Source organism: Neolamprologus brichardi, chromosome 4, assembly GCF_056152115.1.
Source record: "Neolamprologus brichardi isolate AB-2024 chromosome 4, ASM5615211v1, whole genome shotgun sequence".
NCBI classification, from domain to species: domain Eukaryota; kingdom Metazoa; phylum Chordata; class Actinopteri; order Cichliformes; family Cichlidae; genus Neolamprologus; species Neolamprologus brichardi.
Window position 1 is genome coordinate 22,841,118 of NC_142107.1, and position 25,674 is coordinate 22,866,791.

Below are 25,674 nucleotides of genomic sequence, written 5' to 3' on the forward strand. Positions count from 1 at the left end.
AGTAAGGTCAGTACTTCCACGCTTTAAACGCTGCACGCTCATACTCTCTCTGCACTCGATATATGATCCATTGTTGATCTGCACACAGCTGTTGTCACGAACGTCGCACTCGCTTACGTCACTGTCATGAGACATTCTCGCAAAAAATCACGGTTTTAGTAACGCAGTAACACAGCATTCCTACGGGAAAGTAACGGTAATCTAATTACCATTTTTGCAATAGTAATCCCTTATTTTACTCGTTACTTGAAAAAAGTAATCAGATTACGCGTTACTGCAGTGGTCTGATTGGTCCGTTACAAGTAACGCGTTACTGCCCATCTCTGGTTACCATATAGTCTTAAGGCCATTACACACCGAGTGAGTTGCAAAAAAGTGACAAACTTTTCGTGTAATCCAATAAAAACATCAAAATGCACTTGGAAAAGAAGTTTATCAACATCAAGCGATGATGTTTGTAAACAAGAGAAGGAAGAAAATGAGATTCTTGGTTGATTCACTTCTCACGACAAAGAAGCAGCTGGACATAATTCATACCTCATCTGAGGAAGCAGAGGAATCATTTCAGAGAGCTGATGTCTTGTTTTGTGTCTGAGGTAAAACAGTAACATTGTCCTGTTTGTGTATCACTTTTTTATGCACGTTGCACCTGTTGCAACATGCAGTGGTCTGATTGGTCCAATCTGTTCATTTGGATCTGAAAAATCAAGCTTGGTTTGAAAAAATATTTGTTGCAAATTTGTCTAAAGACCCTTCTGTTCAGAGATGCATGCTGCTTTTATATATATATATATATATATATATATATATATATGTATGTACTGGCTGGATTTTGTTCAAGTGTTATATATTGATGTATATCCCAAAAGCTGAGAACAAATCCACTAAAGGAGACAAACATACGTTAAAAATTTACATGACATCACCTAAAAAAGATTCCACACCTAAAACTAATAGATATTGATCGTCATGGCAAGTGTAAAAAAAACAAGCTGGTCATCTTCATAGATGTGTCCTCTAAGGTTGGTTTATTTTACCTCTTTGTTTGAGCCTTTCCAAACTGTGTAATTCCTCCACTGAGGATAATGCCAATTACTAAAACAGAACCCCTGACATTTTTTAAAAAGGGTTGGCACATTCAGTGTGCATAATACTAACACTAACTTTATAGATGCAACGGTGCCACTGACTCGTCATAAAAAGTCACCGTTTTGAATTTTGATTAGAATTTTGATGGGGCTGAAGCTAAACTGGATTTCTGCTGGACTTTCACATATCTCCCTCTTTCCAGGTGATGGTGCGGAGCCACTGAATGTATTCAGTTTGGCCTTACAGTTGTGGAGATGTTACTGATAAATGAAATTACAAAACATAGCCTAGAGCATCGGGAGTTAAGGTCAGCGAAGATCACCTTGCTTGCTTTAAATAAAGCAGCGTTAGTTCAACTCTGAGAGAGGCCGAGAAGTGAACCATCCTCTGTACGTTCCACTTCCTGTTTTGTGTTAGCGTTACTCTGTGTGCATTATGTTCTAGTTCTTATTCCACGCATCGTTAGTTCAATTGTGTTCAGCTGCTCACTCACCTGTCACCTATCAGTCATTGTTCAGCCAGTGTATTTAAGTCCTCAGTTCTCTCCTGGTCGGCGTCGCGTCATTGATGTTGTCACTGCTGTCTATGCCCCATGTTTGCCTTCCAAGTTGAGATCAGTCAGCCGTTCATTCAGTCAGTCAGCCATCTCCTGTTTTCGTCATTCGTCCCTCACAATAAACACCCTGAATCTTCACCGTGAGTCCTGCATTTGAGTCATTTTCTCCACATCCACTCAGCAACCCCTGACAGTTGTCATGTGTGGCTTATATTCATCTCAACCTCCTGAAAGGGTTTATTCAGACTAAATATTTTCAAGGGTTTTCAAAGACTCATTTTTAAGGTATATAGATTGGTGAGGAATGCAAACTACAGCTGTAGTCTTTAAATATCAAAGATCAGGATGTATTGGGTTTTATTAAATGCCCCATATTACTAGCAGCTGTCTGATAGAAGCCGGTGAAACAAGTTGTCATTGTTTTGCTTGACACTTTGAGTCATTCGGGCCTGGAAACCAGTAAGTGATCCCCTGCAAAACTCCAGCTGCTAGGGGAAAGTGTGTGTTCCCTCGCTGGTTGGTGAGTGGCTGCTGGAGGTTGCTAGCTGTCACCGCGTGACATTAGCTTCACCAAAAACCTCCTGGGGATTGCTTTGGTCACTACATTGTCACGGTCACCAGTAGTTTGCAAGAAAAATGCAGACTTGGTGCAGCACTTTATACTTATTTCCAACAATATCACCAGTTGCATTGACCAACCCCCCATGACCCAGTCAGGGAACATACATTTTGTCCTTACAGTCAGTCAAGCTTGCAAGGAAAGCCTGTGAGCTTCATAAACTGACCATGCTGTAGATATATGACACCTAAACTTTGTGAAGATAGCTTTTCTTTAAATAGTGAGAGGATTATGTGCACCGAACTGTTCATGAAAAGGCCGTACGAGGCAAACATCAGTCAACTTTATACTACGTGTGCATAAGATCAACTCACGAATGTGACAGGTGCTACACCGAAATCCTCAGCAGCTAATGAGTAAAAGTTTCTAAGTGTGTCAGAATTATTACAGCACGTCAAAGGAAATGAAGGATCATTTTGACCCCAGGTCAAACCTCCTGCCAGCCGCATTTTGCACCTGCAGCCAAGTGGCAAGCTGCCGACCTTTTGGGCTTAAAGCCAACGTTTTAATAAGTAATCTGACTATGTACCTGTTGAGGCGCGACCTGACTGCCGGGCATGTTTGACACAAGGCTGCACGGGGTGAGCAAATGGTCTCTTCAGGCAGGGCCGGTAAAAATTAAAAAGCACAGCAGGGAGAAAGAACAGATTTTTGATCTGAAAATTATGAATGCACAATCAAGATATTGTTGCTCGTTGTTATGAAAATGGGGTTTGTGGCATCTATTTTAAAAGGTCCTCCTGTTTTGAAACCATTTGGGTTTGTCTTGACATTTCCGAAAGTCCCACTGCGCTCAGATTTTAACGAGTGCTGGCATTATCGCTGGAGTGTTCATTTGAGATTCTTATGAGGGTGGTCGACATTGTGGATGACAGCACCTCATCAATTAAGCCCGTGGCCTCTGCAGTCACTCTGAGTATGCAACTGAGAAAACACAACATCTGACTCCTTATAATCACAAGTCTCCGGATAAACACCGCGAGATGCCGTAGCAGCGTCTCTCCACGCATACGGCCTCGCAGCGTTGCGCCGTCATTAATTAGCGTCATCATCTCCGATTGTTTACTTGTCGCGAATGATCATTTAATTAGGTAACTTCAGATGGAGGATCCAAATATTATGGATAGATTATAACAAGATCAGTGCCAAACGTCTCCGGCAGCAGCTTAAAGAAGCTGAAGCTCTGTAGGAAGAATATCAATCACATTTATATGTAAATAGATGTAATTATCTGTTGTAATCATCGCACATTACTCAGGAGGCAGCGGAGGAACGGGCGTTTGTTGCTTTAATTCTGCGAATGTGACAGAAGTGTGAAGGAGACAAAGCAACTCAAAGACATGCAGGGAGCCAGAAAGGCTGTAAAATAACACCCACTTATGCTGAAGCCTCCCGGAAAAAGATCATCTCAGTAGTCAGTAAATGGCAAGACACTGATGCTGCTTTTCAAGGTTAGCCTGGGAAATAAATGGCCTAACATATACACAGAGTAAAAGCCTCACAATGCTAGTGTATATACATTAATATTTATTGTTCGTCTGACACAACATTTAGAAAAAATGTAAAGTTTTAATATTAACAGATATTAGCAATGGTTGAAATCGTGTGAACTTTCAATGTTAAGCTGTCGTGACCCACCGAAGAGCATCCTTGAGTATAAATGTGTAAATATATAGATATGTAAGAAAATTGTGTATGTTTCTGTGTACTGTTTGTTTGTATATTTGTCTTTTTGGCTGCTGTTACAACCAAATTTCCCCTTGTGGGACAATTAAAGGATTATTCTATTCTATAATTAATTAACTCTGTTTTCTGAGCAAAACCTCTAAAAACCCATTGCAGTTGAAATGCACAGCACTAAACTGGTGACCATAAAGCAGCAGATAGCAGCTAAAGAATCAGATGGAGGGGACCAAAAACAGAGCTAAAAAAAGGAGATCGCGTTAACCTTAATAATGCCACATGAATGGTTTTTCTCTCTTTGGATATCTGAAAAGGCAGATGGCTCAACTTATCATCTTGCAATACATAGTAAAGCACCTATTCCCAACCTTCATGCTGTAAACTGAAACCTTCTGCTGATCGACCAAACCTTTCACAACAACGATGAACAGACGAAACTGAGAATTTATGATTTAAGGTCGACGGCGGTCTAAGAAGACCTCCCGGTCACCAGACTCCACCTCCTCCAGCTCACACTTGATTAACCCTTTAAAACCGGTCAGAGCGGGCACGCTCTGTTTTGCGTAACTATTTTTAAATCCCGGTAGCTCTGCAACCACGTGAGCTAGCGCAATAATTTTTTTTGCATATGAAACCGGAGGAGTTGTACTTACATCTTATGCCATCAGCTTGTCCTCGGTCACAGTTTCCTTCCACATATAGCTTTGCAAAAACTGCATAAAAAGCACTTGCAGCAACAAAAACATAATATTCTAGAAACACGCTTTGCCGATCCGATCAGCTGTTTGTAACACTTCCTACATTGGATTAGACGTCAGCGCGAACTTTCGCATGTCCGCCATGACCTGCCCAAAACCGGAAGTGACGTCATTTTCGCGGAAATGTAGTTTTTTACCATCAGGGCCTCATGAGCCTATACTGGTGTTTTTAAAAGTTATCTTTGACTTTATGACTTTCTGTGTCGTTTCTGGGATGCTTAGGACTCATATTGCACTGCTGGAAATAGTTTATTTTGATGCATATGCTGCTTTTTTGCAAATTTGCATTATAATATTTATTTTCGTTTTTCCTGCAGTATATAAAAATTGGTGTATTTCAAAAATAAAACTATGAAGACACTCAAAATAAATTTCCTGTGGTAGGAAACTATTTTGTGCAACTTTTTTGTATTTACAGTTTTGAGGGATAAGCCTCTTAAATTTCTCTAACTAGAAATATATGTTAAAAAAACAAAAACGATTTTCAATTTCTTTGTAATTTATTGCACTTTGTTGCAATTTATGTAATTACTATGCACGTAATACATACATATTATTAAAATCTGGGCTGTAATGGTTGTATTGATGTATAGCAACTTGAAATGCTCCCAAAAATGGCTCCACAGCATGTAAAAATATAATATAAGCTCTGGCGGACTTGGTTCTATGGTAGGTCTTAAAGGGTTAAAACAGTAGCCACATATTGAAGATGAGATTTAGGTGTTACTCTAGAACTTGTAACCCTGTAGCTGATTATAGCTGAATGATCTTGAAGCTTTAATCTTGAATTTATTTATAATTTGTTGTGTGATAAGTAGAATAGAGATGGGAGAGCCTATTATTAAAGAGCCTTGATTCCTTCAGATATCCCAAAAATGCAAAGTACAGAGCACATTCCCAGAATGGGAGTACAGCCTTGGCACAGAAAGAAGTATTGTGCATAAACACAGCTTAGGTTTGTCTCTCCACACCTACGTGTTACTGCGTTTTGCCCTGCAGGGTCTGCAGGTATTTTCTTCTATCTGTTAAAAAGTCACAAGGTCACAGGAGGAGATGGGAAAACAACAGGCTGCGCCTCCTCTTGACTGGAAAAAGCATGTCAGGAGCACATGATGCATCCAAGAGCTGTGACACACAATCCCTAATCGATACTGGAGAAACAAAGATCCTCGGCCTCGCGGGCCCCTGGTGGGAAGCCATCATGTAATGCCAAGACAGTCGTCTCGGTTCTCCGGTCTGTTCTTTTCGGCAAAGAGGGAGAGCTCTTTGAAAACAGACCAACATCTGTCAGAACTGTGGGCACAACTGACAGACTGACAAACAGCTAAAAACATACTAAATCACTGCAGACAGTGACTGCACTCGTCTGTTTTCAGAGTGTGGAAGTGCACATCAGAGACTAAACAAAGAGCATTCTTCAGCTGTTTGTTCAGAGCGATTTTCTAGTTCACTCTGAAGCTTGCGTGACGCCTGACTGCGCAGTCGTCACTGATCAAAGTCTAAACTTGCACGAACTCCAATTAGCTGTAACTAAAACGAAACGCATTCCCAAATTGAAGGGAAAGACAGAAACATTTAATTTTAGTATTCCGTGAGCTCTCTGTTAAATGCCAACGAGCAGATGAGGCCGCCTCATAATTACAAAGTCATTAAAAGATCCCAGTTGCAATTTTCCAGTTTGTGGTGTCTTGACAAAACCTGCCCGTTTCTCCTTCATTTCATCGTTTCATCAGTCTGCTTATCAACAGTTGCTCTGTGCCAAACGACCAATGTAATTACGGGAAAACACGGAGCGCAATTATGGAAAATAACTTACTGGATAATTTGTTTTTTGAATACTCTCCTGTCTTTCCTTTACATCAATGATTTCCTTTACATCTATAATGAGAATTAAAACGCTTTGCCAGTTTTTACTCATTTGCTTCTGTTCATGCAATGAGGCTTATTAAATTCAGCTTTTTGCTTGAGCTATAATCTGTAAGTCTGTAAACATATTCTTTGGCATTAAAAATAAAATCATCAAAAAGCAATGGGCCAAAAAGTTCAATCTAAAAATGGTAAAACAACAACTACTGAACTGAAGAGCTGCAACAAGCAGGTTTGTTACTAATATAACTACATCTTTTTTTTTTTTTTTGTGAAATATGTTTTTTATTTTAATACAGAAGAAGAACTTAGCTCCAGGGATTTAATTCTGACAAAATAGTAGCAATCAGGTCTTGCCAAGTAAAAGATCGATGGACCTTATGAAAAGTGAAGGCAGTGCAGTGCAATTCCTTCCAATGGCCACCAGGGGGAAACAGCATAAGTCTGTGGGAAAGTTAGCATTTGGTTCACTTGCTTAAAATCCTCTGTTAACACTTTACTGGTCTCAGTCACAGGTTTGAAGGATAAAGCAGGTTCTGCCCATGAGTCTGCAGTGTGCTTCAGTCTCTCAGTCTACCATTCGTCGATCATTACACCTGGTTTAAAACAGCAAATAGAAAATCAGCTTGGGACTGTCACAGTGGCTACATCCATCTTTTACATACAGTCTGTGAGTCTGACAGTGAAGGCTGTATTTTAACTAATACTGCATTACAAAAATCTTTCAGCACAGAATATAGTTTCATCTGAACCAATGAGCACATGTGTTTTCCAAGTATGATCACAGAGTTCTGGGGTTTTCCTTTAATACTGAGCAGCTTGTCTATGTCCTCGCTTCCTCTCCTTCAGCCTGCCCAACTTTCCACAGACAGAAGACGCTAGAACAGGAATTCAGCGTTGCTCATTAATTACCGCTCTCATTAAATGTGGTCATTTAATGAGAGCTGCTCTGAAATGAATGCAGAGTCGTCGGCATTCTTGCTTCTGAGAGGACACTGCATTGATGCGAAGAAAAAGTTCTAATAAAAAGAAATCTTTTGGCAGAACCGTTAACGATATGTGCACATTCTCGTTGTTTTTAATGAGGTCAGTGGCTGAGCGACGGTTCGGGTACTCATGTTCAGGTTGTTGCTATGCTGACACGTCGAGCACACTTTTATGGAACATAAGACGTCGGCGACTTCACAATGTCGCTAATTTCGATTCGCCCAGTGTCAGCGCTGTGGGACTACCATCCAGCAAAGAAGGAGTTAGTATCATAGCTGTGGCGTCCAGAGTTTGGTGTCTATCCCCTGTGGGGAGTGAAAAGGTCAGTCTGCTTTGCAAATATCAAAAGCTGCACATATTATATATTTCTATTATAATCCATTACACATGTCTTTTATCCTGTCTTCCTTCTCTCACCCCAACCGGTCGCAGCAGATGGCCCCGCCCCTCCCTGAGCCTGGTTCTGCCGGAGGTTTCTTCCTGTTAAAAGGGAGTTTTTCCTTCCCACTGTCGCCAAAGTGCTGCTCATAGGGGGTCATATGATTGTTGGGTTTTTCTCTGTATCTATGAAGCGCCTTGAGGCGACTTTTGTTGTGATTTGGCGCTATATAAATAAAATTTAATTGAATTGACATTGGATAGCTGACTTAAATTTGCTTAAATCTACTGTGAACCTCGTGAACCTTCATGGATCTTTTGCAAAAATGGATTTTCCTGGAACGTCTGCACTTTAAACACTCACATTAAGGAGGACTTTTGTGTGTTTCTGTAAAAGCATTGCACTTTTTGCTCCATTAAAGCTGGACACAGTTTCCAGTTCATCCCTAAAGTGTTGGATGGGGTGAAGGTCAGAGCTGTGTGTACACAAGTTGAGCTTCTCCACACTAAAGTGGGAAAAGCATTTGTTTACAGGGCTGGCTTTATTGAAACAGGGAGAACAGCTAACAAAAAGATACCCCAAAAAACACTGGAGGATGTAGCAGAGATTTCTCTGCAGTGGAGGAAAGGATGCTCCTAAACCAAGAAAAACAGCCGAACTATAAGTGGATGGAAAGGCGTGTCGAAGGACAAAGCTTTAGATAAATCTTTGGGGTGGCGGGACGGTTTGTGAATATGTTCTTCAATAATCCGTTTCACTTTTGGCCAGTTGCAAGCCTGCTTTTGTTTTTTATAAACCTGTGTTTGTTCCAACCTCAGCTGCTTACTTGGATTCTTCAGATTTCCAATCCTTTTTCAGCCTTCTGGTTCATGGAGTCCTCTATTTCACGGCAAGGATAACGGCAGCTTTGTGTGATGTGACTTCTGACATATCGAAGAAGACATCAGATAAATCTGTGCTTATCCTTGTTAGTAATTCACAGACTCCAAGAAGCCGTGCTCCCCGAAACACCATCGGTCAAGCTCGTGGCAGCGTGCGGGTAAGGCTCTGAGACCTGTGTGGATCACGTTAATGTTAGACACCGGCATTTAAAGAAGCAAAATGAAGCAACTTTGCTTTTCACCACAGCACCATGTGAGATGGAAAAGGATGAAAGGATTTCTGTCCTGTTTTTTCAAATCCTGGTCTTTACAGGATGAGATGATTTCAGTCAGATGTGGTTTACTTGTAGAATGAAATAAGATGAAGTCATGCGCACAGAGAACTGCTATAATTACGCTGAGTGCAGAAAGTGAAAAATGACACTGAGAATTTTTAAATACCCGGTACGCTGAGATGAGCAACAACCTTCCAAAACTCATCAAAGATGGGCTGCAGCCAATAAACGACTGAACGTTGCATGCCTTATCTAAAGTCATTCCCCTTAATGTTCATGAAGTCGAACTCTTTGTAACTTCATGTGTGTCCTCCAAGAAAATGTCTGATTAATAAGTAGCAAGTCATTTATTTTTTGGTGAAAGAAAGAAGGGGAAAAATTGTTTGCACCACCAGCTGCTGAAAAGTGAAGCTGGGAGTTCAGATTAAAAGCAGGGGGGCCTTAAGTTTGTGTTCTTTTAATGGCTGCCAGGGGGTGGGGCCTGTTGCTATAGAAATCATGACCTATAAATGCTTTTGTGATAATATTATAGATGCAATCAGTCATTTTGGGTCATATCTAAAAGTAGATTACAGGATTTTTCAGGGCATGCATCAGATTTACCCCTTTGTTCATACTGTCTATGCTTGGAAGGGACAACAGTTAAATAATAATGGGAACACGTTCCTGTGCCATAGCCTAAAAATTAGCAGTCGAAAGAAATATCGTATAGTGAGATCACAGTTAATTAGACAAGTGTAGTCCAAAGTCATACAGGATGTCCTTGTCATTGTTTTTAAAAGGTTTGTTTGTTCTAGTAGATCGTGAGCTTTCTGACTCACATTTTCTCTTTTCTGATTCTGTGTTTTAATTTTTGTCTACATTTTTCAGAGTACAGTAGTTGTTTTAGTTTCCTCGGTGTTTCCATGCCTATTTCCTGTCTTATCTTTCTATGTCTGTCCCCCTGTTTGAGTTAAATTGTCGTTTGTCTACTTTCTGGTTCATTTTAAAGGTTTACTTTCCTTCAGTGTTTCACCTTGTTTCAGGTATGGGTTTATTTCCTGTTTTCTTCTGTCTTGTTTTGCCCCTCCCCCTGTGTGCTTGTGTTGAGTAACTTCACCTGTGACTTGTTCCCCACCTGTCTCCACTCAGCCCTGAGTATTAAATGGTCCTGATCATATGCTCTTCTTTGTTCTTGTTGACTCAGCTGTTTTTATCCCTCTTGTTTCTCTCAGTTTTCTAAGTTTAGTTCCTGCTTTTTTCTCCCCTTCCTATTTTCTTTGCCCGCGATTTACTTTTTTTAAAATTTAGTTTGTTTTTTCCATCTCTTTGGGTTACACAGTTTTTCCTTCCATTTCTGATGAGCCCCCTGGGCAAACTGTTAAGATATTCATTGTGTGTACTCATGGTGTACAGTGTTTAACTGCATTATGGTAACTGTTGTTTAACAGAGAGACAGTATTATAGTTGTCACCACAAGGAGGCACTGTTTTATTGTAAGGGCACGTATGCTGAGTCATCACGCCCCTGAGGAAAAAAAAGTATACCACAACAAAAATGGCACCCATGAGGAAAAGTTTTGCCGCGTGTTGATGTGGAATAAAACGGAGCCCCGCAGGGGACATGGGAGAAAAAAAATTAAGATGGACTTTTGCGAGATCTCGCAAAACTCGGGATCTCGCAAAACTTTTGCGAGATCTCGCAAAACAAACTCGAGATCTCGCAAAAGTTTTGCGAGATCTTGCAAAACAAACTCGGGATCTCGCAAAAGTTTTGCGAGATTTTGCAAAACAAACTCGGGATCTCGCAAAAGTTTTAGCCGCATTCTTCCCGTTAGCTCGAGACCTACTACAGCCGGGAGGAACACCGCTTTCCCGGCACATCGTGCCTCGACCTCCCGGTCGGCTTCGAGCCGGCGTCCAAAGAATGCGGCAAAACTTTTGCGAGATCCCGAGTTAGTTTTGCGAGATCTCGTAAAAGTCCGTCTTAATTTTTTTTTCTCCCATGTCCCCTGCGGGGCTCCGTAGAATAAAGTTGCCAAAATATTAAGGACATTTTTGCCTCCGTCATTTTCCTTCGAGTTGATCGCTGTCGATGCTGCAATACTCAACAGAAACAAAAAACAGCACTTTACACAACAATTTTTTACCTATATAACTTTTAAATATTTCTACCATGTCAGTATTTTCCAACCTGCCTCAATTTCCTTAGTGTAGTGCTGTGCAGAGAAGGCATTCATGTATATAATGTATATAATCGTCTATTTTAGGCCATCGGAGTGATGTTATTGTAAGAGTCTCAATTTTTCCATCCCGTTTAAAGGCTTATTAACAGATTTTTAGGGTCACTGTTAGAATCAGGTTTAGACTAGACACGTATTTGTAATGGGTAAGCCTAGGGTGAAAATGTCAATGAATAATCTGACACAGATGTCAAAATTAAAATGTCTATATGCATGTGTTTGGCCTTCCTCCTACACACAGAGTGGAACAGGTAGTGGAAACATTGGTAACAGCTTTCAGCCACAGTATGAGAACAACTCCAACTGATCTCAGCATCTGAAATACACCTACTCAGGTCTCCAGCAACACAACCGCCAGGTTTAAAGCTCGCTGGATGAATCAAATAATGAGATTTATGGACAGACAACGATTCCGGTGACTCCTGAAGGACATACCCAGTTACAGTATTATCTTCCTACTGGTCTTGTACTGTATCTTTGTCAAAAGACACTGGCATCACAAAGAGTGGGCATTGCAATATTGGATCTAAGAACTATCAAGCCAGTTTTAAAGTCTGCATAGAGGCAGCTTTTAGTGACCGTAAACTGTGGTTTGCTTGTGCCATGACCTGGGGTGTCGTGACACCAGTGCCCAAGAACACCTTGTGTATCTCTCTACAAAGTCAAGGCAGTCCTGCCTTTGACAAAATAGCAGAGAACCAGCTGGCAATTTAAATGTAAGCTGTAGTGATAGTTGAGTCACATTAGGGTTTTTAGGTTGACCAAAGTTGCTAATTAAAATGTGTCATTTCATTAGCTCAGCTTTGACGAAGGCTGTAGAGGAAATCTGATAAATAGCATCTGCAGAATTGTGTAATTGTCGTCAGTATAGCAGAGGTGTAAACATAACTGCTGAATTTAATATCCAAAGCATCTCATCTTGTCTGGTGTCACGTTAAATTTTAGTTTTCAGTCTCTGTATACACTTTTTTCAGTTCATTTTGGTTTGATTTGGGCATTTATTCCATTTTTTCCACCAACATTAACAAATAACACAAGTGGGCTTGTGTGCTCTATTCATGTGTTGCGTTATGTGGTTAGTCAAATTGCCTCACTTCACTTTTCCAGTTCAAAAAACCGACATTCATTTATTATATATATCATAAATTTGTAGTTGCCAAATACACAAAATGTCTCTAAACTGCTTTTTTTTTTTACAGATGTAGTTTCTCTGTGTCAGATTGAATTATTACTGACACTTTACAATGTATCCGTCATAGCTTCCCTTTACAAATACATGAGAGCTTAAAATCCTGAATGGCTCTAGTAAAGAGAAACTCGTCTTCCTCTGTAAACTGGCCTCTCTATAACACATGCATATGTAGAAGGGCAAAAGGAGGTGATCTGTCCCACCAAGTCCACATGGCACTTCGCACTCTGCCAGCATAATGACATAGCATGGGCTGTCTCGGTAGCCAGCGTCTGTCCATCAGCTTCCCCCAGAGCGAGGCGTTTAAAATGGATCTGGGTCACAGTGGGATCCCCTCTGTCCACCCGCTGGAACCTGGAAGCATTCAGTTCATTTGTGACAGATCTGCCTGAATTACTACAGCCAATCCATGTGACACACTTTACTGACAGTGAGAGCTGCTGCATTATGTATTAACACCTAGACGGTGTGTTCTTTTTCAGTACACACTGACGCATTCAACATGCCACTATCTCTGTGTGACAAAACTGACATTTGCTCCACTTTTTTGATTCCGTACTCGAATCAAAAAAGTACTGTTATTAAAGTGTTATTAAAGTGTTATTAAAGCAGCAGTTTAGCACTTTAATAATAGGTGCTGTAATGGGTTTGAGGATTGCTGGAGATAAAACCTGAGAATTTCCTGTTTAAAAGTGACACATCAAATCAAATCAAAATTTATTTATATAGCACATATTAAAACAACAATGTTGACCATAGTGCTTCAGTCAGTAAAAGCATGAGACAATTAAAACAAACAATAAAACAGGACAACAAACAAAAGGTAACAACACAACAAGCTAGAACAGCCAACTAGTTAGAATCAAAAGCCAAAGTAAAAAGATACGTTTTAAGACGTGATTTAAAAGACTGGATAGACTCGGCAGTACGAATATGAACAGGGAGGTTATTCCAGAGTCTGGGTGCCACGGTTGCAAAGGCCCGGTCAGCTCTCGACTTCATTCGAGACCTAGGTTGTGCTAGGAGCCTGTGATTGGATGATCTAAGTTCTCTGTTGGGATTGTATAAGTGGAGTAGTTCAGAAAGATAGGTGGGTGCTAAATTGTTCAGAATTTTAAAAGTGAACAAAAAATTTTTAAAATCTATGCGATATTTAACAGGGAGCCAATGTAATTTGGCTAAAATTGGAGTTATGCGGTAGATTCTTGTACCTGTTAAAAGACGCGCAGCTGCATTTTGAATTAACTGGATTTATTTTTAACATTTTACTTTTTATACATGTATAAGCTTTTTCATACAGAGAAAAGCCCAACAATCATATGACCCCCTATGAGCAAGCACTTTGGCGACAGTGGGAAGGAAAAACTCCCTTTTAACAGGAAGAAACCTCCGGCAGAACCAGGCTCAGGGAGGGGCGGGGCCATCTGCTGCGACCGGTTGGGGTGAGAGAAGGAAGACAGGATAAAGACATGCTGTGGAAGAGAGACAGAGATTAATAACAAGTATGATTCAATGCAGAGAGGTCTGTTAATACATAGTGAGTGAGAAAGGTGACTGAAGAAGAAAACCTGGGAATCCCCCAGCAGCCTACACCTATTACAGCATAACTAACTTTGGTTTAATGGTCTGTGATCTTTTGCTGATATTCTATTTCTCCTCCTTATGAGAGATGGCAAATTATAAAAAAATGCAAACACAGGGCAGTGAGACACTGAAATGACAAGAGAAGTAAAATCAAAATCCACAAGAGACTAATCGTGAAAAGTAAGAGAGGCGCTGTTAACACCAGGCTAATGAGCTGAAACATAAAGTGAAAGCTGACACACGAGTTTGTAGAAACACTGGAATTATTTTAAGTTACTGAACAACTTAAACTAAAAATGACATCCTAGAGCATGAAGGCATGAAGTGGTTCTGCCCCAAACCAACCTCAAGCACACTTTTTGACCATACCTTGTCAGGTGTAGACAACTGGGGATTAAGCCTTGGCAACCCCGAAAGACTCTGCTGTAACTCCAATTGCAAGGCGAGTAGGGGTTGCAGAGGAGTGTAACACCCTATAATGGAGTACAACAACACCACGCCCATGGGTGAAAATGAAAAAAAGTTATTAACTCTGTATTGTCAGTACAACACAAGGAGATATTCCCAAACCTACCCTCGCAGATGACCTGACAGCATCCACTGACCGTGGAAGAAAGATTACGTTTGTGCTTTTAGAAGCTATTACAGCAACGAGTGCAGTGCTCATATTTTACTTATCAATTTTATGTATTCATATTTAATATTGAGTAAATGCACCTTCAGTAATAAATTCTTTTATCTGTATTATTCTCTCATTCTACCTTTAGTCTGAGGCTCTTCTCTTGTTAAGGCTCATTAGTTCCAGTAAAGGAAAATTTTCATACAGGATCATTTTCAACTCTGGTGACAGTCGCAGTAAAAACCTGGGTACATAAAGAATGTTTATATTTATTTTTACATTTTGGTTTAGAAGAACTCGACTGGTCGGTACAGTCTCAATCTGAATCTGAGCTTTGCTAAAAGCGTCGACTGTCAGCTGAGTTTTAACATCCAGTGGTTAAATAAGAGCAAATCCCTGCAGTTTTTTCCAAAAACCTGACGGCATTCAGCCCTGTGGTAGCTGGGATAGGCTCCAACCCTCCCATGACCCTGAATTGGATAAGCGGAAGAAAATGGATGTGTAGATGTATGGTTGGATAGACTAATGGCAATACCTTTGCAGATGGGTGAAGGCTATTAATTATACCCACATGTTTCAGTATATGTCAGTAGTGCATTAAACTGCCAGGTTTTGTATGTAAAACAGTGTTACGCATTATCTATGCAACACATCTGTAGTGCATCTGTGCACTGGTGTTGCAGCAGACTGCATAGCCCTAAGAGTTTTGATGTGTTGTCGTCCTGCTGGGTTTCAGGCTTTAGTAAAAGAGGACATCTTTTAAAAGGCTCGGCTTTGCATGACGCACTTGATGCTCTCTAGTGGGGGAGATTTTCTTCTTACTCTTAAAAAACAAAATACTTTTTGCATCAAGTTACCTTCGCTTCATTTGGTAATCCCCTGTAATTCTTCATATGTAGCAGGATTCTTTAGCTGTCAGTTTATTTGAAGGCACAGACTTTAAATTTCATATATTTGATGTGAAATGTCAGCTTGCTGACCAAACACATCTAAAGAAATAGACTTCAGCCTCATGAGGAACTGAGTTTGGTGTGAATGAGCTCCATGCTGCCATGCATGGGACTAGATCTGATTTATTTTTTTGTATGTATATATATATAATATATATTTTAATATTTTTTTAGGTCTCCGATATGTGCTCAGTTTAGTACCAGAGTCACTGCACAATGCTGGTGATCCCATACTCTGAACCGGAGATTACCTCAAAGGGAAACCATCTTTGCCGGGTGATAAGCTTTTGAACCTTGGCTAAACATTTGTGGTACATTTTAATGTGTGAAATTTATCTAGAGGTCTGTTTTTCTGCTCTGGGGAAAAAGCAGTTTCCCCAATTACTCAGATAGTAAAAGGTTATTTACTCAGTACAAAACCTGTGTTCACAGAAGGGTTATTTAACTGGGTTTTCTATAGCTGCTATAATTGGCCCCTTGATCAAACCTGTGTGACTGGAAAACAGAGTAGAGCTGCAGGGAGGACGGACCGAAGACATGCTTTATAATGATGCAACGCACCTAGTCAAAATAGTCAAAACCGTTTGACTCTCAAAGCCTTTGCATTCAAAATATGACTGAATGGAAAAGAGACTCCACCAACTCCACATTAAGGATGTTAGCAAAAGTCAACATTTGTCTGAAATGTCACAAACTCCCACCGGCAAATCAGCGTCGGTGACCTACGGGCGCCGATCTTTCACAAAGGCAGAACTCAAGCCACCGTCGTCAGCTCAAAGCCTCTTAAAGAGCTCACACGCAGCTATCAGAGCTGTGCTTTTACTGCCTTATTGAATGATAGATGAACATATTTAAATGGAAATAAGCCACAACTGCATAACCATGAGTTGTATGTTGTTCAGGGGTGAAAAAAGAAGATATAATTGAATAAAGGCAAAATTTTCACTTATTGGAATTCCCATTGCTTCTCAGTGACAGAGGTCTCACAACATATTGCTTTGTTCTATAGCCAAGAAAACAACACATTACAATATTAGCGCAACATCAAATGACACACCCGCCGCAAAGATGGATCACCGCGAGGTGCAGCCGCTTCCACGTACCCAGACAAAGTGACTATAATCAATCATCTTGGTAAAGCGCTGCTAAACAGTGGATTCTGTCAAATGGAAGAAACACTTACAGGCTCATAACTGAGCAGTGGCAGTTTACTGCTCACTTGAGACACTGAACAAATCAAAGCTTTCATGTCTGGGGATATAGCAAATACTGACTTGAGTGGATGGAAGGGCTGACTGATACTCTGCTGAAATAGAGAACAACATTTGTCACCTTATTATAGAAGAGCCAGTCGTGCCGAACTCATAAAGGTCAGTTTTTCTCTACTTCAACACTGCGGCATAGATAATGCATAAAGTGTAGCGACTGTCAAGGCAAAGCAAGGTTGTTTGTATTGCACAGCAGCTATGGATGGCCTGTAGGGCTGCCACAAACGATTATTTTGATAGTCGACTAGTCACCGATTATTTTTGCGATTAGTCGACTAATCAGATCATCATCCATTGGATATAAAACGTACAGCTTATTGCACCAGCAGCATCTGCTCTTATATAACTATCATTAGCTTACAGCTTTAAGTGTTTAAGGTATGTGCTAACTAAAAATAAAGACAAGATGATAGTTTGTTAAATTTAAATGAAATTTGCAGATTGTTTCGGTGAAGTTTAATAAACTCCTTGCTATCTAAAATATAACAGGACACCGGAGTAAATTCTCGAGCATCTCACACTTCTGATAATCAGTTGTCTGCTTGACGTTTATTCAGCTGTGTAAAAACTATAACTTTAATCTCAGCCAAACCGATTTACTCAGGAACAAATAAAATACTAAAAAAGGCCAAACAATAACATTTTTAAGTTATCTAAGTCACTATATGTTTAACCTGAGTAGCGAAAGACGGCGGTGGGTTTGAAAACGATTTGCCGAGAGTCTGGTGCTCTCACAGCTCGAGTGAGCCTAGCCCCCGGCTAGCTATCGAGCTAGTGGCTAACAGACGTCTCCGAAAACGTTGGAGCGCTTTTGAAAATATGTGGTGTCTTGATAAACTGAGCAGATATTTGAGGTTTACACAGCTACATTCTCGCCTGAAAATATGTTAATCGTTTATTTTGTGACCCAGAAAGAATAATAAGAGTAATATTAAAACTAACTAGCTGCCGCCATTGTTGGAAACTGGGCTGCGCTATGAACTCTGGGACACAGCTTCTTCTTCTTCGTGGTTTAACAGCAGCTGGCATCCTTGTACATGCAGTGCTGCCATCTTCTGTTTCAGTCCGTTATTACACTCTTAAATCCTACTACTTATTCCTGCAGCTTTTGGGATCTTACAAAGCTTCAAACGATGCGTCGACTATTAAATTAGTCGTCGACGATTTTGATAGTCGACGTAATCGTGACTAGTCGACTAATCGTGGCAGCCCTAATGGCCTGTATAACATAGGTGTATAATGTATTGAATAGGACCGATAGAAGAATCTGTTCTCAGATTCTGAGTCTTCAAACAAAAATTGGATCCCTTGAGCCATGAGATACGTTGACATTTTTCATAAGCTGTTGTCAAACAGGTATATTAACAGTATTATGACAGTAATTAGATTCCAGTTATAACCATCTTATTTTTATTTGGGCTCTATACCTCATGTTTGCTGTGCTGCTGACTGGTTTAGTTTAACTTGGCTTTGTAACATGCTTTTGACTTGATTGTTATTACTTTTGAGTCGGGTCAGTTATTCTATATAATAATGCAGACTGAATAAATCAAAAAGGGGCTGCTTTTTTTTATTGCCTTTCTTTGTGTCTGCTGATGTTGACACACTTTTATTTGCTTTTGTTCTTCTTGTCACAGGAAACCATCACCATGACTACCAGCATAGCCACCTGGACCTGACCGCCCTGACACCTAAAATGGGTAAGAAACTGCTTGACTGCTGATGTGTAGTTACAGGCAGAGTCCAATTCACTGTGTAACCCCAGACCGATAACGTGATATACTCTTTTTAGTTTAGCCTGATTTCACGGCAGTCGTTGGCTTCATTTTCCAAAACGATATGCATTATTATCTCTAAGTGATAGAAAGCCGAGCAATTTCTGCGATAGACTATTTCCAATTTCAAAAACAAAAGTATGCCTTTCACAGGGAATTTAAAATACGAGGAGCTGATAAAGAACTCCTCGGAGAAAATGAAAAGCAAAAAGTGTGATAATCAAAGGATCGCCTGTGCAGTTTGCTCGAGTTATTGAAAACCCAGTTACTCTCATAGCATCCCATCTATTTTTCTAAATGTGATTTTCTGTGAAAGGGGAGCAGCTCTTCACTGTGGAATTGCTGAACGGTTCTGCATCTAAATGGCTGTGAAATGAAAGAGGGAACCTGGATTTTTAATTACTTACAAAAATCCCCTCTGCGATATTCTAAAACTGCAGAGGCCAGTGTTTTGTGTCACTGTTTCGGGTTAAAGTTATCGTCATTGAGTCATTAAACAAAGTTTTTTACCATTAACAGAGCGCTGCCATCCACATCCTGCCTGCGCTTGTCTGCCTCTTAAACAGGGCGGCTTTTCATGGGAAAATGGGTTTCAAAAGTGCTTTCAGAACCAAATAAAACTCTTCAAACAGCACTTTTGAAGTCTATTTAGCTTCTGATGAGGATCATAGCTGCAATGCATAATTCAAGAGTTGCTGGTTTGGAGGTTTTTGTTAACCCTTGGCAGCATTCCTGCAATATTGTTTTTGACCAAGGGCGACCTCTAGTTTGAAACTTACTGTGCACATTGATTGTTATTGATCCTTTCTTTCTCACTTGGATTTGTTAGCCCACAGACAAATGAGATACGGTAAGTAATACACATACACGTGGTGTTTATGTGTATCTTTTCATCAGTTTTTCTTTAACATAATTCATGTATAGTAGCAACTGAGTTCTTTTCCTGCACACTGAGGGTCATTATTCTCCTTTTCTTTCCTTTTGTTCAAGCGCTTGTGTATTTTTTGCAGTTGCAAAACTTCACATTGCTGCATTACAATCCATGACCTTAAAATCTTTTCTACACACATTTTTTTTCTTTCCTCTTCCTTCACTCAACCTAACTGGCTCTATCTACCCCACAAACCCCCCCACACACACTTTCTGATTCTGTGAATGTCTCCCCTCTACACCATATGTTCCTTGGCGTTGTGTGTCTCTATCCTCCCTGCTGCAGTAGTCGCCCGGTCCTATTTTTAAATCCAGCACCCGCGTCCCTGCCTGAATCCCAGCCCTTTCCGCCCACCGCGCCTCCTGACCCGTGACTGGGCGTCCTAAATTCTGAAGCCACAGGAGCTCTGTGCAGTGCAGGGAGCTGTAATGGTGTTATACATATCACAGATATCCCCAGATGAACTGTTAAAGGCGTGCAAAACGATCTGTCGTTTGAGCTGCTTAGATGCAGTTGAGTGACGCAGTTTCCCGCTGACTCACAACTGCAAAGAAGACAAATTAGTCATTTCATTGAAGCTGCAACTCCAGTAAATAATATCCTTGAAATGCCTTGACACAAAATCCTCAGCCTTAGCAAGCAAAGCGCTCTTTGTTAAGCATAGTCCTTTCTAAAATACAGCCCATTCTGACTTTTTCATTTTTAGTTCAGTTCAGTCTAACATTTTATCTCTTCTTTTTAAAGTTCTGAGTATGTTTCTGTAAAAGCAAAGAATTAAAATTACATCCCAGTCTGAGAAGTTCTTAGAGCGCACGATCTGATATCCTCGTGTTGGTGTTGTTCCCAGATCATCATACTAAAGGTTGTTCCAGGATCAACATTGCAAGTGACCAATCAGAATGTTGTGATGTCATACTTTTGCGACTTCGGGAAAAACCGGCGTAAAACAAAAAACTGTACTTAAGCTGCGAGAAACCGCCTTTGTCCGCCGATCAACGGACCCTAACCCTAACCCTTTAATAAACGCTAAGCAGAACTGATATTGTCCTTGCAACATTGGAATTTCATGAATGCACGAATGGGTTGGTGCGCAAAAGAATAACGTCACAATAATGTGATTGGTCACTTGCAATGTTGAACCTGGAACAACATTTTCATGATGATCTGGGAACAACACCAACACGAGGATATCAGATCATCCTCTTAGAGCCAGAAGTAGCCATGTTTAGACAAAAGGCTGAAGTGTAAACAAGCTTCGTTCACATTTTGCATCCATAGACTTTACTGTTGCAACCAACAGATACACTATATGGTCAAAAGTACTGAGCTACCTTTGCATTACCTACAGAAGCTGCTCTGCAATGGAAACCTATACCATGAAGCTCCCAGTGCACACTTTTTGTGCTGATGTTAATCCCAGAGGAGTTTTGGAAGTCTGGAATTACTGGTGAATTTCATGCACCATGTGCCTCAGCACTGGTTGAGATGCTGTGGCTTCTAAATGTTTCCATTTTGCAAAAATACAGTTTACTGTTGACTGTGGAATATCGAGTAGGAAGGAAATTTTGATTGCAAGAGTGGCATCCTGTAAGAATACCATGCTCGATTTCACTTTAGAGCACAACATTCTTTCACAAATATTTGGAAAGGCAGAGTGCATGCCTTGATATATGCATACTTGATTTTTTTCCACCAGTGGCAGTGGGACTTTTGTCCATACAGCAGTTAAGGCTGATGCGCTGGTAGCTGTTGGTCGACAAATGTTGAAATGAAAAACAAGGATTTGTAAAGATTTTTTGCAGAACTGTTCATCTTGAAAATGAAATACGTGTAGAGATGTTTGCCTGGCCATGCCAGATTCCAAAAAGCAGGACATCACAAGCTGAAATGACGCCGAAATTCACCGCTCAGATGTGACTATTTTTAACAAACACCACAGTTCAGAAGAAAAATGACAGGGATCATTTGGAGCGAGCCCCAAGTTTTTGGCATTTCTAAGAGAACTCATGCAAATATCTTAGGATATATACACATATGCCCAAAATAAACTATCCAAATGTCACAAAAGAAAAGATTTTCTCATCTGAATGGAGCCATGCACCAGGCTTAAATATAAAAGGGTGAGAGTGACTTTGAAAACAAAGGGAAAGAACCAAGAAAAAGTTGCAGACGGACGCGAGGAATAGGCGAAAACTTTCGACACGGTTCAGAAGAAAGATACAGAAACCATCTGAAATCTGTGTAACATCATTTCATGAGTGGATGGAGGAGGAACAAGGAGCATATGGAGGATAAGAACAGAAACAACTGGCTTTTTCTGTTACTTCTGACTTTAAAACAGCCCAAATCTGATCAGCATGCACATAAGATATGATGGGTGTAGTTACCCCAGTTACCCGTGCCCACATTCACATTTTTAATACTCTAACTTGCTGTTCAGTGTCTCAGTTGTTTATTTATTTTTTACCAAAAATGTGTAAAACAGCCCCTAAATGCTCTGTAGTCCTGCTCAATCTTTCTCAACACGCATTTCCCACTGCATCACTTTCCTTTTCCCTCAAGTAAAGACTCCCAGTGTAGAGCCCATCCTTTTGACTGACTGTGTGCTGACTGCAGTGCACCACTTCCTCCCCTGTCCCCTGTAGAGCGACCCCAGCGGATGAACAACATCCTGACCTCAGCCACGGAAGCCTACGACCTGTCCCTGTCCAGATCCTTCCAGAACCTGAGCCATCTGCCGCCTTCCTACGAGCTGGCCCTCAAGTCTGACTTAAGTAAATACTTTCCACAGATCTAGCAAGTGGTCCTTCAGTCGTCCTCCATCACTGTCATACCTGATACGCTGCAAAAACAGGCGATGACATCACCCTCATGTCTGTGCATTAGAGGTTGTACTCGATTCACCGCGAAACATCTCAATGTCCATTACAGAGACATGCATCATGATAACTACCTCCAGATGTTTGTTGGCTCATCATACAGATAGTACTCTCACTTTTCACCTTTTTAGGGAAATAAACTTTTTAAAATGCATCACAGCACGCTCAGAGGCTCCACACTCATTCCCATCCACTCATCTATCGGCTCATAGACTGACATCTAATTGGCGTGTAATTTAGTTCCATCTGTGGCCCATGTCATGTTGCTAATGTCTCTTAATGACATATTAAGAACCATTTTTTTCAGCTGAATGGCTTCTATACAACAACTGGATGGCACTTTAATGTCTCGCCAATACTACAGTTCATTATCCTCATGGTGACATTTTCAGTTTGATGATAACGTGGACGCTGCTGCTTTAACCTCCTGACCGGTGCATTGGCCACTGGTTCGTAGGATGGTTTCATGTGATGAGTCAAGTTTTTCTTCATTAAGCCACAAGTTTCCACCTGTGTGGAAGCTCTTTCCTAAATGACAGTAAATTACATTTACCTTTATTGCACAGCAAGATGGGACATGAGGCGTGAACAAGAAAACAAACAGGAAATCTCGACTATTTATGAATTAAAAAATGTTTTAATGCGATCTTTAAATGAAGCTGTTTATTTAATGTTATGTTTATCTTGTGAATTAATTCAATCCCAGGTCATTAAACTGCAGCTTTGCTCATTTCTAGGCCGGGCACGTGGATTGTTAGGGTCCATTGAGTTGACATATTTAGTGAGATTTTATAATCAAATATTGATTGCATATAGCCTTATTCATGCTTGACGTTTCTGGGGCATGTTTCCATGTAGCCAAAATTAATCAAACTCAACAACTGCATTAAAAGTACCTCGACACATTTGTATCAACATAACGTATAAATGTTTTTCTGTTGCGTTAAAAAGGATACACATGCATCTTCCATACAAAATACAGTTTTTGTTCCAGCAGCTGTCGGGGAAGACACATTTTTCCTTACTCACTGAGTCACTGCAGATCTTTAGGTCTGTGTGTCCTTGGCTTTGCAGACAATTTCACAGCAACCACCTATAACCTCCAGCAACTGCTTTTTCTCTAGCAACTGGTTGCCAGGCAGTTGCCAACCAGTCTCTAGGCCTGTGTGAGTGGGGCATTAAATAGTTCAATTCAATTCAATTTTATTTATACAGCCCCAAATCACAACAAGAGTTGCCTCAAGGTGCTTTATATTATAAGGTAGACCCTACAATAACACATGCAGAGAAAAACCCAACAATCATATGACCCCCTATGACAGGGGTGGGCAACTCCAGGCCTCGAGGGCCGGTGTCCCTGCAGGTTTTAGATGTGTCCTTGAACCAACGCAGCTGATTTAAATGGCTAAATTAGCTCCTGCGGTTCTCCAGAGGCCTGGTAACGAACTAATCATGTGATTCAGGTGTGTTGACCCAAGGTGAGATCTAAAACCTGCAGGACACCGGCCCTCGGGGCCTGGAGTTGCCCACCCCTGCCCTATGAGCAAGCACTTTAGCGACAGTAAACGGAAAAATTCCCTTTTTAAATAGTATGCTCTAAATCAGCGGTCTCCAACCTTTTTTGCGCCACGGACCCGTTTATGCCTGACAATATTTTCACGGACCGGCCTTTAAGGTGTCTCGGATAAATACAACAAAATAAAACTAGTACCGGTACCGAAAAAAATAAGATTTATTCATAACACATGTGAAAAGACCCAGGAAAACTGAGTAAACGATAAAAACGATAACAAAATAACGCTGAAAACCGATAAAAACCCTGAAAACTATACATTTCACACCTGAGCCTCTACTCTCGCGGCCCGGTGCCAAACGACTCACGGACCGGTACCGGTCCGAGGCCCAGGGGTTGGGGACCGCTGCTCTAAATGCTCTAAAATTCAACAAAACATATAAAGCTGAAGCAGATCAGTCATTCCAGCAGCTGATGTGGGCTGGCATGACTGTTAACAACTGGCATATATATTATATGTATATATAAAATTGCTTTTATCCTACTCGCTTATAGCTTTAGCACCCAGAAAGTGCACATTCATTCATTTTCCCTTAAGCTCAGAAAGAGCTCCACAAGAGTTTGCAAAAATGGTTCAAATAAAACCTTCAAAGCATCAGGAGCAATCTTAAGACAAGGTACGCACACAGAGAAAGCCACTTAAACATGTCACTGGTCCTTTTTTACACTGTGTGGTTATGTGATAGAAAAACATGCATCAGAGCAATCTCCTCTCAGCGCATTCCATGTTTGTCTTTTCTAAGTTTGTCTTTTCTTTCACTTATCAACTCAGGGCTTTGCTCTCATCTTGCCAGAGTCCTGTACAAACACAGAAAATCACAGAGATGAATCATGTTGAACTACAAAGAAGCTTTTTGAATTTGAGACAGGAGCCCGGCAGAATTTGTCAAACACGCAAGGAAAGTCATCCCTTGAAGAAAAAAGAAGTTCCAGCATGAGTGAGATCTTTGGAAACAAGCCTAAAAGTAATATAATTAGTTGCAATTTTAATGAAACCATCTGGAGAGACGATGATTAGTAAATTAAATTAGCATGGTTTATTTGCAATTTAAAATTGGCAATTATAAATCATTTCTGGTGTGTAGTTTTTGTGTGAGTATGAGAGAGAGAGCGGCACTTCCATCCTCTCCGTCCTTCAACGATGTCAACGACGCAGGGATTGAGGACGCAGCTCTAAAATAACCCGCTTAGCTCCTCCAAGGAGGCGGCACAAAGAAGGAGAAACCAATCATATTTGGCTCTGCTGTTTTTCCCCTTAATCACCCTTAAAAGGGATTAAAACACCTTTTAGAACAAATAAGCCACCTTTAATCCGCCCAAAAAGAAACACCTAAATGATAGTACTGTATCCCCCTTTTACATTCTACCACTCCAAACCTCTGACGATCACTTTATAATTGATGTTCCACCAATTTCACGAGTGTTAGCGCATTATATGATTACGGCGTTCTGTGATCAATAGCTGACACATAAATACACTGAATGTAATCTAGCAAAGTGGGAGCTGGGGTTTAATTAGCAGTTGTTAGCAATTTCCTGTGTTGTAGCTCTGCTTCACATTTGGGACCCTTCAGCCTCTCGCAATCATTTTA

At 40.6% G+C, this 25,674-nt stretch overlaps 1 protein-coding gene across 2 annotated transcripts in view; it reads left to right on the forward strand.

The window, feature by feature from the left end:
- The window catches only part of shisa6a (shisa family member 6a), a 111,491-nt gene that overhangs the window by 76,056 nt on the left and 9,761 nt on the right, over window positions 1-25,674 (forward strand). The window contains exons 6-8 of one of the 2 annotated variants that reach the window (XM_087840091.1): window positions 18,562-18,624; window positions 19,529-19,549; window positions 22,276-22,404. In XM_087840091.1, coding sequence (XP_087696217.1) covers window positions 18,562-18,624; window positions 19,529-19,549; window positions 22,276-22,404 — 213 coding nt within the window. The remainder of the gene's footprint in view (window positions 1-18,561; window positions 18,625-19,528; window positions 19,550-22,275; window positions 22,405-25,674) is intronic. The other variant, XM_087840092.1, reaches the window with a different exon arrangement.